The 14,239-nt window shown below is 40.5% G+C and overlaps 1 protein-coding gene across 6 annotated transcripts in view; it reads left to right on the top strand.

Annotated features, from left to right (window-relative positions):
* The window catches only part of Armh4 (armadillo like helical domain containing 4), a 114,465-nt gene extending 100,544 nt beyond the window's left edge, over positions 1-13,921 (top strand). For 4 of the 6 annotated variants that reach the window (XM_087911962.1, XM_087911965.1, XM_087911961.1 and 1 more), the window contains 3 exons: positions 2,180-2,211; positions 8,740-8,874; positions 9,084-13,921. In XM_087911962.1, coding sequence (XP_087768088.1) covers positions 2,180-2,211; positions 8,740-8,874; positions 9,084-9,152 — 236 coding nt within the window. In that variant the 3' untranslated portion in view covers positions 9,153-13,921. The remainder of the gene's footprint in view (positions 1-2,179; positions 2,212-8,739; positions 8,875-9,083) is intronic. The other 2 variants (XM_087911963.1, XM_087911966.1) reach the window with 1 other exon arrangement.
* Positions 13,922-14,239: the final 318 nt, after the last annotated feature.

Here is a 14,239-nt window from a genome sequence, read left to right on the forward strand (position 1 = left end):
TGCTTACATTGAAATATGCTTTGTATTTGAGATACAGTGACACAAGCTCCAGATTTCATTGTCTTTCTTCTTCCTATTTGAATTCTATATCTGATTCTATGCTGTAATTTTATATATGACATTTCTAATCTTCACAATGGTCTCCGAGAGCATCTATTGTCTTGTCTTCTTTGCATAGCGGGGGTTGAGGGTCTTCGGGCTCCTTAGTTCCTCTAGAGTCAGCAGCTGACCTCCCTTCTTGGTGGACTCACTCCTACAAGCGCTAACTCCTGGCCTGGTCCTAGAGTTTCTAGATGTGTTTGTTCTGACCTTGCTATAAACGTGATCCTATCCTGATAGTCACCTCATCTCTGTCTGCACCAGGTGGCACAGAGCAATGATGGAAAAACAACCCTGAGAAGTTGAAGCCAATTAAAGGAGATGGGAAAGCCAAGGGTATCTCCACATTTGGGATAGGTGTCAGAGAAGTCTCACTCCGAGAACTCAGGCTGGCATTCCCGTAAGCATTCAACGGTTGACTGCAGGCGTCTCTTAGTTTCTCTGAATCCCAGTTCCCCCATCTTTTCTCTGAGCATGCATATATCTCACTTTTTGAGACACGGTCTCATACTGTAGTTCAGGCCTACCCTAAATTTGAACAGTCTCCATGATTCCTGAATGCTGAGCTTGTGGACAGGAGCCACCACCGCTGGCATGTGAGCGTAGGTTTATCTGACTCTCATGCTTGTCGACTCATGAATCACATGTTACAATGCATGTGCTTTGTAAGAAATAGTCATAGCCATGTTGGCATGATCCAATACATTATTGTGGGTGTCAGATTGCAAATGGAGGTGCTGACTTCTTGAGTAGAGTATTCTTATTCCAGGGGTCCCGAATTATGGTTCACGGCCAACTCTGACTGGCCTCCTGTATTTATATAACTTGTGAGCAAACAATTTTTTATATTTTAATTTGACTTTAAATGAAAATGACTATGACATATAAATATTACATAAAATTCAAATCTCAGTGTCTATAAACAGAGTTCATTAGAACATAGCTGAGCACATTTGCTTATAGACCACCCAGGGCTGCTTTTGTACTGCAGCGGCAGAATGGGTAGCTATGAATGACTGCAGCCATATTGAGTTCATACATTACTCTCAGACTCTTCGGGAAAAGCGGGAGCCCAGGGTCCTCCTTTTCTGCTTGTTGAAAACTCCAGAAAGAAAGGAAAACCTTATTTTTCACCTTTAATTTGCTTGCTGAATTCTTTTGCTTGATAGTAAAGATACAATGAAGATGCACTATCTCCCCCACTCACTTTTCTGTGCGTAAAGGACATGCTCACTGAAGCGCCAACGTAACATTGAACGTCAGGGAAGGAATGAAGTGCCCATTTCCAGTTTCCAGTCCCCCTTCACACTTTGAATGACGCCTGTCTCTTCTGTTGAAATTCCAAATGCTTGTTATTGGGATCTTCAGAAAATCACTTAGCTGGTCTTCACCATGCCCTTCACTCGTGTTTCTTCTGTTATTAATAGTGGTTATTGTAGAATAATGACTTCTTGGCCCCACTCTTTCTTCTCCAGATATGGTCACAAGCTTCTCTTTGGAGCCAGAGCTGAGCTGCCTTGGTGCTCCACTGTCCCCTCCCTCCCTGTTCTCTGCTTTCCGGGGTGCTTCAAGTAAAGCATTCTCGTTGATCCTAAGAAGGGAGACAAATAAGGCACCAGGTTAAAGGAAAAAAATGAACACAGCACCTTGAAAGTCATTCCCTGTCCCTTTCCTCAACCTTCTCCTAATGCATTGAATAGTAGCGAGAGCTCTGTTGGCGTACAGAGATATTCTCTATTCATCTAGTAATGGTAGGGAGTGCTTCTGCTCTCTGTTGCATTTTTAAGTAAGTGGCTTGGTGGCACATACTCTAATCTCAGCCTTCTAAAGCAGAGGCTGGCAAATCTCTGAGTTCCAGGTCAGCCTGTTCTACATAGAAAGTTCCAGAACAGCCAGAACTGTGTAGAAAGACCCAGCCTCAAAAAATTTTCGTTGTTGTCATTTTGCTAATATTGTTGATATTTTTAGTATATTCTGCGCCAAAAAAAAAGTTCAGTGTATCAAGTTAACAAGTTAGTGCAATACTGTGAAATGTCCGTAGGAGATGGCTATTTATATCCAATTCTCTTGTTTTTCCTAGTGAGAAGCTGGATGGAAAAGCTAAAAGACAAGGTAAGGAGCGTCTCTTCTTCCCTTTGACTTACATTGAAGGGTAAATAGAAGATCTGCGAAGCAGCGGAGCTCCCACGTGTTACCATATGTGTACATAAGACATACGTATGCATGTGATAATCCATCATGACTTCGGAGGAAAGCTATGACGAACATAAGAGAGTGTGGAGGGAGGAAAGGGAAGGGACAAATGCTGTATTTAAATTACAATCTAAAACAACAACAACAACAACAATAATAATAATAATGGAGCTTCAATTTGCTGCTCTGGGCCTCCAGCAGAAAGAGATATTCCCTGCAGATTCCTTCACTGGGAACACAGAAGACAGACACCTTATTCTCTGGAGCCCCAGCACCTCTCCTCCCCACCTCGTGTGTATGTGAGTGTGTGTGTGTGTGTGTGTGTGTGTGTGTGTGTGTATCTGTGTCTGTGTATGTGTGTGTGTGTGTGTATCTGTGTCTGTGTATATGTGTGTGTGTCTGTGTGTGTGTGTGTGTGTGTATCTGTGTCTGTGTATATGTGTGTGTATCTGTGTCTGTGTATGTGTGTGTGTGTATCTGTGTCTGTGTATATGTGTGTGTATCTGTGTCTGTGTATGTGTGTGTGTGTATCTGTGTCTGTGTATGTGTGCATGTCTGTGTGGGGGGGGTATCTGTGTCTATGTATATGTGTGTGTGTGTATCTGTGTCTGTGTATGTGTGCATGTCTGTGTGTATGTGTGTGTATCTATGTCTGTGTATGTGTGCATGTCTGTGTGTGTGTGTGTCTTGGGGAGTATATATTCATATGTATGTGCAGACATGTATGTTTATGCATGTATGGAGATCACAGATTGAGTCATGAGTCTTCCTCTGTCACTCTCTACCTTACTCTTTTGAGGCAGGACCTCTCACTGAACCCAGAGCTGGTGGATTTGGGGTACACTGGCAGCCAGAAAGCCCCAGCAATTCTCCCATCTCCACTCCTTACAGCACTGGGGTTACAGTCATGAGAGACACCTACCATCCACTTGCAATGTGGGTTCTGGTATCTGAACTCAGATCCTGTAGTTGTACAGCAAGAACTCTCAAAACATGATTTTTTTTCAGGTGTGTTCATTTTATTTTATGTATATGAGCATTTGCCTTAATGTATATGAACTGAAGTCGCAGACAGTTGTGAGTCACCAAATGGGTACTGGGAATGGAACCTGGGTCCTCTGCCAGAGCAGCCATTGCTCTCTCTCTCTCAATCACTGAGCCTTCTCTTCAGTCCCAAGGAGCAAGACCCCTTAACCACTGAGCCATCCCCTTAGTGTGACAAATGTATAAGCACTTACCATTAGCGGTATGCCCCGCTGAATAACATCCTTCATCTACCTGGTAGCGTTTCTTTTAGGGGATGTTGGCAGTGCTGTTCAGCTCTGTCTGTGGAACAGGAAGCTGCCCTAGGTGTGTACTGACTGCAATGTTGCTTCTCACAAGGCACTAGCGAGCCACCCTGTCTAGATGGGCAGCTGTGGAAAGTGCTTTCCTCTCCTGTACACGTTCAACTCACCGAATTAATTAATTCCTTTCTGTGTGCATGCTTTTATTTTCTTTGGTTTTCAAGCCTCTCCAAGTTTCCCCATTGGGTAGCTTTGTAGTTTTAACTGCAACTGCTCCTCAAAATATTGGTGGAAGCCTTAGTTCCTTGGTGCAGCCTGTGTCAGATTCCATTAACTCAGCTCAGCTCAGCTTTAATTGGGACTTCAGTTGCTTGAAAACCTTTTAAATGGCCAGGCATTTAATTGCCTTCAGTTCCCCAGCCTCAAAACATCTCGGCTTATGGCTTTCCATATATTTTGTTTTATTATTTGAGCCAGTTTTCCTATATTGGAATTAATAGTTTTTAATTTTGCTACAATTTTATGTTAAAGAATAGGCCATTCAATTGCAATTAAAAATATGGGATTATAATAGTTCTCACTACCCTTTTATTTCTCAGTAAAATTTGCATATATGTAGGTTTTTAGAGTGAGGTTATTTTGTTTTCATGAATGTGAAAAGTAGTAAAGGAAACTTCCAGGCTGCTGATGCCGGTGGCTGCCATCTTTGGTGTTTGTTGTGGGTCTAGTTATGTCAATGGATACGTTCAGATGGACAGAAAGATTTAAAAGAATATCCTGAGAAAAATTTCTAAAATTTATTCCAAAAATGATTAAAATAGGCTTAAAATTTGGCAGAAAACTGCATTGGGGTTAGATATTTTAACCTTTATAATCTGTATGTAAATATCAATTCTTACAAGTTACCCTTTTCAGAAGCCATTTGCAAGCTACTGCCTCTGATGAAAGTCACTGAATCCCTTAGACAAAGACTAAACACGTATTGAACTGAGTTCTCTAGTCAAGCCAGAATACCCTCTCATTCTAGTCTCATGAGTTGTTCTGGTATCAGGTCTCTGTTAGCTATGGGAGCTTTAGGAAAGAAGGTGTTTTCAAAAGTCTTGGTTTGTTTCTTTTGTTGATTTTTCAGATTTTGATGTTAATATTAAAGTCAGTTGTGAGTAACAGGCAGCCCCTGCCCAATACAGCTGCAGTCAAAGGTTCATAGGTAGAGCCACAGAAACATGACAAACTGCTTCAGTTTGATGATATATCATTTTGGCCTTCATTCCCAAGTAATTCATGATTCTGAATGGCATGTCCAACTCAGCTCTCTCCACATGAATCTGTATGGGCCTTGGTGTCTTAGTCAGGGTTACTATTGCTGTGATGAAACACCATGACCAAAAAACAAGTTGTGAGTGGTATATAGCTTAGACTTTGACACCACAGTTCATCATTAGAGGAAGTTGGGACAGGAATTCAAACAGGGCAGGAAACTGGAGGCCATGGAAAGGTCCTGCTTGCTGGCTTGCTCAGTCTGTGTTCTTTCTTTCTTCCTTCCTTTCTTTCTTTCTTTCTTTCTTTCTTTCTTTCTTCCTTTCTTTTTTTTTTTGTTTTTTGTTTTTAGTTTTTCGAGACAGGGTTTCTCTGTAGCTTTGGAGCCTGCCCTGGAACTAACTCTTGTAGTTCAGGCTGGCCTTGAACTCACAGAGATCCACGGTGCCACTGGGCCAGCATCCTCAAAATCCCAGGAGCTTATCAGAAATGCAGGTTCTCAGAACTCACTCTAGAGCTGAGTTAGAAACTCTGAGGATGTGGCCCAGTAGTTTGTGTTCCCAAGTCTGACAAGTCCCTCTGACCTGTGCTCCCATTGGAGAGCTACTGCTGCATAGAAAACACAAGGCTCAGAACAGCATATCTGAGGCAGTGCAATGCAGTATGTGTTTGGTTATTTGTTTGTTTTTTGAGACAGGGTCTTATGTAGCCCAGGTTGACCTCTAACTCACTCTGTAGCTAAGGATGGCTTTTGTTTTCTGATCTTCCTGCCTCCATCTCTTAGTGCTGTGATTACAGGTATGTACACTATACTTGGTTTAATGTGGTGCTGGAGGCTGAATCCAAGACCTTGTGCATGCTAGTCAAGGATTCTACCAACTGAACTATGACCTCAGTTCCTTTCTTGGGCTTTTCTTATAGCTTGCTTGAAAACAGATGCTTCTGAACAAATGTATTTTCTTAAAAAAAATTTCAAAGGCAAACACATAAATGTAAGCATGTCTAGTCAAATTTTTGTTTACCATATATTTTAGATGCTTAGGTTTTAATGGGAATACTGTACATTCATAGGCAAGATATAAAAATACAAATGGCACCTTTAACCTAGCTGCACCAACTGCTATCGTTTACCGCCTTGGAGTCTTCATTTGTGAAGACATTCTCCTCCTTATTTCTACCTGAACCAGCTGATGATAGATTGCACAGACTATAATCTATTTATTCCTAATTTTTCAGTGCATAGTTTCTGAGAATAAGAACATTGTGTTGTCAAATCTGACTGTAAATTTTAGCTACAATATATTTATGGTCCCTGGTATCTGCAGTGTAACTTTTTAACAGACCCAAAGTGACATTCACAAAATATTTCTCCTCTAAAACAAATCCCATCAATTATGTAACCTATCCCTTTATCATACTTTTCCCATTTCCTTTTTTTCACTTTGCAGCTCTTTCATTTTTCATAGTACACATATTTATAAAGATATATATTTTTATATAACTATAGAGCGTCCATCACTTTAGGCGTGCTGGCTGTTTCGTCATGGTTAGACCCACTTTGCACAGTTTTGGTTGGAACAACACACGGGTAAACTGTGTGCTCTGGACGCCATTTCTATATGCACATGCGCAGCCAATGGTTTTAAACAAAGAAAAGCTGCTAGGCAAACTTAAAAACTTAAAAAATAAGTGCACGCCTTCTTATTTTTTTCTGAAAAATATAAGCGATGGGCATCTCTGAGGAAGACGTTATTTTGCCTTAGGCAACTTTGAAGGACAGGTGGTTACACAGTATTGGAAGGTGACCTGACCACTGCATTCCCATTCTACAATTTACTTGTGACTTTAGGGGAAAGAGGATACCATTTAAAAAGTGAAGGATATAATTAAATTTGTTTGTGTGTAAAATTTGACGAGAGTGATATATTTTGAATACCCACATTGTTGGTATGGACTTAAGCTGTATGTCTGCTGCAGGCTCAGGCAGAGTTTGACAAGTTGATATTCCAAAGAACAGAATCTTTTCCTCTGAATGCATAACTTATGAAAAAGTTCATTAATGAGTCTAAATTTTGATTATTCTTCATATTAAATAGGTGTTACATTTCAATGCACTGAAAATATTGATTTTTAAAAATTCTCTATTCTTTATGAAAGTACCAAAAGTTTTGCGTTGTCCCATATTTTCCTATATGGAAGATGACTGAGTTTTTATAAAGCTCAATGGAACTGCAAGAAGTTTAGGAAAGCTGATTTTTCTACAAATGTATGAATTTGTTGAAGAATGACTGGGATTTGTTTCACCTTTGAAAATAATTCTTTGATTTAAAAGAGTCTCATTGTTCTTAAATTAATGAAAAAAATTTATATTTTGCCCCAATTTGAAACTCTGGCATATGAGAGCAGTGAGGGAGATGCTGAGCACAGGCATCTGTGTGTGGCTCTGTGAGGCCACCTCTGCTGCAGGGTTAGAGGAAGAAGAACAGCCTACAGACCTCAGTGCTTTCAGAAAACCTCCCCCTCTCTCTTTCCCTGCCTCTACATCTGTCTGTCTGAATAGTTTTTCTAGATTAGAAATTAGTCCGGAACTAGGAAGATGACTCTGTGGTTTACGAACATTTGTTGCTCTTGCTGAGGACCAGGTTCTATTCCATAACCCATGTGGTGGCTCACAACCATCTCTAACTCTAGTGCTAGGTGTGATGGATGTCTTCCAACCTCTCTTGGTAACACACATATACACATCACACAGAGAGGCAGAAATTAAATAAACAAATCAAAAATAAGGAAGAGGAAGACTCATCTTCTCTCATAAAAACACCTGTCTACTTATTCTAGATTTTTAGGTTAAAGCTGTGATGTATTTTGTCCAGTTGGGCTGCACCCTTTTGCTCTCCCATGAAAATGGTTCTGGGCTAGTGTATACCCACGCAGCCCACAGGAGTTTTACTGCAAAGATCTACCTCAGAACAAGGGCCTCACGCCAAGAGTGGGTGGGTCCTGAGCCATTCACTGGAGCACTGGGGTGTGCAGGGATCACGCTCTTTTCGGAGGACTGAGGTGTCCATAGTGACCTTGGGTATGCTCGAAACACCTGAGGCTCCTTGGGAAGTAGCCATGTTGCTGGCAGCGATCTTTATGCCCGTTTTGGTCACTGCTTCCCTGAGACTGAGGACAATCTATTTTGGTCTTGTTCACTGGCCACATTGCTTCCCTCAGAGATCCGCTTCACATACACACGTCTGCTCCCTGCCCTTGTCTCCCAACAATTAACCCACCTCTTGATTCCTGTGCCGTAATTCCTGCCCTCTCCTTGCTCTTTGTGGTGCTCTCACCTTCTACTCTTGTGCACGCTTATCTTTCACTTTTTATTGTAATATAGCTGAAAAGACTGTGAGCCGCAGTGTGGACGGGAGGGCAAGAGAGAGAGAAGTTCCCCTTCACCCTCCAAGGAACACAGTATTCCAGAGGACACTTCAACTCCTTGGCATGCGACTCAGGCTGTTTCCAATTTATTGCATTTTAATAGCCCTGGCATTCTCAGTAGCCCACTCCATCCATCTTTAGTACAAATTATATTTCTGTCATCAAAAATTGATGTTGACAAATGTGCATAATCAGGTGGCTGGAGGGGCCACTGGGTCTGGCTGTTTTATTTCAGAACTTACTTCTAAGGGATTTGAAATATCAAAAAAAAAAAAAAGGTTGTTATTTTTCTCTGTTGCTTTCTTCCTCCAAAGCCCCAAAGCAGAACCTTTGTTATAGTTTCCCTTTCAAATTATAACATAGCAGACAGAAGGATTCAAAGCATCTCAAAACCTGCTGCTATGTACAGGGACACGGAACCCAGAATCCGGTAGTCCATGTAGCATCCTGATACCTGTCTCTCTCCTCCTCTGTTCAGGCTGGCTACATGTCTGGAATGCTGGTGCCTGTTGGGGTTGGGATAGCTGGAGCCTTGTTCATCTTGGGAGCACTCTACAGCATTAAGGTTATGAATCGCCGAAGAAGAAATGGCTTCAAAAGGCATAAAAGGAAGGTATGCAAGAAACAAGAGCAAAGCTAATCAGTTGCAGAGACTTCTTCCCTGCTTGCCTAATTTGCCTGATAAAGTACAGAGGATTTAATGGTGCAAGAAAACCTTCTGTTTAGGGTGTTTTGTATTATCTGCTCCCCATTCTTTAGAGTGGGTCTGCTCCTTGGCTTTGAAGAGAAAGAATTTAATGCTTTCCTGTTTTCTTCCCCCAGCAGAAAGAATTCAACAGCATGCAAGACAGAGTGATGCTGCTAGCAGACAGCTCAGAAGACGAATTCTGAATTGGACTTGGGTTTAATGAATGAGATCATTGTTTTATTTTTTATTTGAGGGCAAAAGAAGAAAGAAAATAAATAAATAGCAACAATATCTCACCACCTTGCTGCTACTGGGCCTCTGGTCCAGCCCTCATCTCTGCTGGAGAGTAGATTTTTCTTGTGCTGAGCAGAAAAGACGCCCTGTGCACTAAATGTAGCATGCAGTGTTCAGTTATTCTGCAGTGTTTGCCATCACCAAGGGCTGCAGTTCAAGCACAGAGCGCACATGTTAACTAGGAATAGCTGGGTTAGGTAGAGTAAATACGCTGTATTTTTCCACTACCTTTTCCTTGGTTTGGATTACTGTACTGAAAATGGTGTTGCATGAAAGCATCCTTGGTTTGGATAGACAGTTTCTAAGGAAGAGTAATTCCACATAATCCTCCTACGATTTTTTGAAATCGTTGGCTTGTGGACATCAGTGAACCCTATGTCTGCACCAAGAATGAGTTATCACTTGGAATGAAAACTTTCTTCTGAGATACCCAAGCCAATTAGGGTTATGTGCAGGTTTGCAGATATCTTGAGTTAAACCTTTCAGTCTCAGATTTTATTTTTTCATCTTCTAGTCTCACTGTTAGCAAGAAAAAATGCACTAAAAAATGTGCACTAAAGAGCCCTTAGCCTTAATTTATGCTTGCTTTCTTAAATACTGTTAGTCCAATGGGTGTGATGAAAGATTCTTGTTTGCTTATCATTACAAAATATTCTATTGGTATATTACTGAAATTAACTGAGAAAGAAAAAAGGGATGACATGAAGATAAGGGTGTGTAGGCTTCCAGAGTGTTTGTCCCTGCTACTTGGTTCTGTGTTCATGTGGCCATTACTGTGGTAAGTCAGAGGATCACTTTTCATGTCTACAATCTTGTTATGGAAGGAGTGGGCCACCAGTGGTCTCTTTTGGCTTTATTAGAAAAGGCAGGCATTCTTTGATAGAAGGTGACCCAGTGGTCTGAGTCCTCCCTCGTGTGCAAATAAGCTCTAGCCGTCACACACGTGGGATGATGAACGATTAGATCCTTTCTCATTTTTCTTGGAATGCAATTCCCTCTTCTATACCGAAGAACACATTCAAACACCATGTTTGAATCTGGGTAATTGGAGATTTTACTGCATTGCATTTAGCAGTATGGCTTGGATCAGTTCCAAGGATAGATAAAGGTTACCAGTAGTGCTGTTACCATGGAGAATTTGTTCATAGACATTAAAGCCTATTCTACTCAGACAGGGTCTATTTGATTACTCCTCGTAGCTTCTGGGTGGGAAAGAAAGAACATATTTTTTTCCATTCTACTGAAGATGGAATGTAAGTGGAGGAGAGAAAGAATTAATCATCAGTTACATCTGCGGACTCAGCATGAGGACCACCTTAAACCCAAACTATGTGCTGTATTTTCAGTTCTGTGCCCTTTTCCCCATGCTTTGAAAGATACGAATGAATTTCTCCCACAAGTTCTTCCATCACACATGGATTTATGTATAATTTCTAGAGAACTAAAAGGGAAATGGAACCTGTTTTTGAATGATGGTTAGTTCTCTCTCTCTCTCTCTTCTCTCTCTCTCTCTCTCTCTCTCTCTCACACACACACACACACACACACACACACAAACACACACACACACACACACACACAATGTTTTCATCAAGTAAACTTAACTCTTTTGATCAAGAAAACAACTGTGTAAAACTGATAAGGAAAGCTCGATGGAGACAAACAAAAGCTCGAGTTCCTAAGTGGGGTTGACGTCAGATTTTTTAAAGTAGACCAGGACCGTAAATGATGACTTTCACGGGTGAGTCAGTCTCACTGGGAGAGATGTCCTGCTTCTGAGTAAGTGGTGCTTTCTAAGAGACTCTTGCTGTGCTCCTCAGGCTTCAAGCCAGCGAGCGTGGGGGGACATTGTCCCTGCATTCTTGACAAGATGTATAGGTTCTTGTAATTCAAGGACACATGGGCGATGCGGATGGTCAATCATGCCTAGAACTGCTCAACCTGTAGCTTTAGATCAGCTCAGGGCTGTCTCTACAAACTGTTGTATATAAAGGCCATAAGTAACAGTCACACGTTCACAGTGAAGACGACATGTGCATGACTGTGTCCTCTAGCGGCGAGGTCTATATCCCATCAGCACAGGTGAGCGCGCATAGAAAAGGGTTTCCTTAGACCACAGCAGATTTCTGTACAAACCTACTTCACTGTCTGTATAACGAAATGTGGTACACATTAGTCTATTCCCCAGTGCTAAAAACAAGAGAAAAAAGTCCTGATCCTATGACACGGATGTTGGAGGACTGTCTGCTGAGTGAAATAACTCAGACCCATCAGAAGTGCTGCATGCATCTAAAGGTCATGAACCATCTAAAGTGACCACATTCAGAAACCCTAGTGAATGATGGTTGCCAAGGATGAGGGAAGGGAGTGGAGGGGGTATGAGGAGCTGTTGGTCAATGGTATAAAGTTTTGATTATGAAGCTGAATGGATTCTAGACATCGGTTGTACAGTGTAGCACCTACAGGTAATAATGTGATATTTTACAGCAAAGCACCTATAGGCAATAATGTGATATTTTACAGCATAGTACCTATAGGCAATAATGCAATATTGTACACTATAGCACCTATAGAAAATAATGCAATATTGTACAGCATAGCACTTATAGGCAGTAATGCAATATTGTACACTATAGCACCTATAGAAAATAATGCAATATTGTACAGCATAGCACTTATAGGCAATAATGCAATGTTGTACAGCATAGCGCCTATACTTCAATACTGTATTTTCACATAAAATCTTGTTAAGACAGTAGGTCTCCTGTTAAATATTTTTACCATGAAACTAAAAGATGAGGGAGAGCAGGTCTCTGGGAAAGGATACCTTCCCTAGTCACCCTACCCAACAAACTACACTTGTCATAAATAATAAGGAAGAGAAAATAAAAGAGGAGATAAATGAGAGAAGCTACTAGAAAAAAGAACAGAAAGCAGACTGAGGAGAAGAAGTTTCCACCATGCCTTTGGTCCCATTTGCTCTAATCAGAAGATATTATTTTTATTTTGAACTTCTTTGGTTTTGCTATCTTCTGAGACCTGCTTCTTTCACTAGCTTCTGGCTGAATTTATATGCAATATTTAGAGTTAATTAGCATCCCAGGGCAAGAGATTCCCGTAGCAATGCCTTAGGCTTGACTGCAGCTCATATGCTACCTTTGTGGTGCTTTTCCAGAAACTTGCAGTACCTGTATCCCTGACACAGGTCAAGCATGTCGTGAAGAAAACTGTAAAGTGCAGTTTGGGAATATATTTAAAGTGATTGTATCTTAGTCAATACTAAAGCACTTCATCATTTCATTAATTTCTATCTTCATTTTATTTTATTTTTGTGGTACTGGTGATAAAACTCATGACCTCACATATAATAAGCAAGTGCCCTTATTTTGAAACATATGTACACACATTTGAAGCCCAAATGCTACTGCCATGAAAGCAATATGGAGTGATATTCTGAATGTCTAGTGCTTCTCTCTGTGTGTCCCTCTGGGTATTTTCTTCCTGTGGACGTCCAAATGAAGCACCATTTAAATCACATTCATAGTGTGTGTGTGTGTGTGTGTGTGTGTGTGTGTGTGTGTGTAGGATCAAATCATCTTTGTGATTTCTGTGGATATGAATAATCTCCATCCCTGCCAGATCCTGAGAAACAGCTTTGGAAACAAGCTATGCTATTTGGCACAAGCTTAGAGCTGTGAGTCCTTCGTAGAAACAGACTTTGCTTTGACCAAAGGGAAATTGCAGAGGGGAGACTGCGGTGAAAGCAAGCAGCCTCTCCAGCTAGCAGTGTGACTTCACTGCTTACAGTCTACCCTTAGGCAGTGTCTGGGATTGTCCCTACTATATTATCTGGACGTTATTGACAATTCACAAAGGCCAAACAAGCTTTCGGCTAGTTTCCCGCAGTGATTTCGAGTATGGAGGAAATAGGTGGTATTGCCTTTATCACAGATCTGAGTTTGCTGGTTTAATATCAAAATCTAATTGTTCCTTTTCTTAAACTGGTTTTGCTCTTGATATTTTTAAAGGATGATTTTATTGATTTCCAGAAAATATGAGACTCAAAGTTTTAAGACCTAGAATTCTTTTCTATTCAGCAAAACAAATAATTGTGTAAAAAGGTTGTTCAACTAATGTAATAAATGTTAAACAACTGGGAAGAACAGTTGTAATAACAAGGAAAGAAATATGAATATAAAAAAGATGGAAGAAAAATACTAATGCAAGTCTATCACATGATAGAATGATGTGCTGGGAAAAGTAATGAATGAATTTTTATTTTTATGATGCTGGGGATCAGACTTACGACTTCATGCATACTTAGTAAGTGCTCTACCTCTGAACCATATCCCCTACCCTCATATTTAGCTCATTAGAAAAACAACAAAGCCAAACAAGGAAAAGAAAACAAATGAAGAAGATCATTGACAGGGAAAGGACCATATATCTCCATTGCCCCTTTTGAGTTCCATCTTTCTCATCAAAGGAAATTATACTAGGAGGAACAAATAAGGCCAAGAAGGAACTGATGTCCAGGATGAATGTGGAGATGAAAGGTTTCTTAAACTGAGCTTAATCTCAGTTAATTGTCTTCCTTAATTACAAAGACCCCAAATACTGAGTGTAAGCTTTTAGGATGGAAATAAACAGAAAAAAATAAAGAATGCTATTAACCTAATACTGTAGTTTAATATCTGGACATGTTTACATATTGCATAATAGGGACTGTATTTGGACATGTAGCACTCCATAGGACACACAACTCTTTTTGGGTAGTTATTATACCAATAAACTGGGATGGACTAAAGAGTCCATAATAATAATCTGTTATTATTCTGATAATTACAGATCCTGGCAGTCAACAGGGCCGGAAACATCATCTTGTTAAATTTCTCCTGTAAGCTCGTGTTACATACATGCACCATAGGTATCCCATCTGAGTAACAGATGGGTCTACTTCTTTACTAAATCTCTCCAATGTTTGTTATGTAAACAC

Source organism: Myodes glareolus, chromosome 12, assembly GCF_982192425.1.
Source record: "Myodes glareolus chromosome 12, mMyoGla1.1, whole genome shotgun sequence".
Classification (NCBI taxonomy): domain Eukaryota; kingdom Metazoa; phylum Chordata; class Mammalia; order Rodentia; family Cricetidae; genus Myodes; species Myodes glareolus.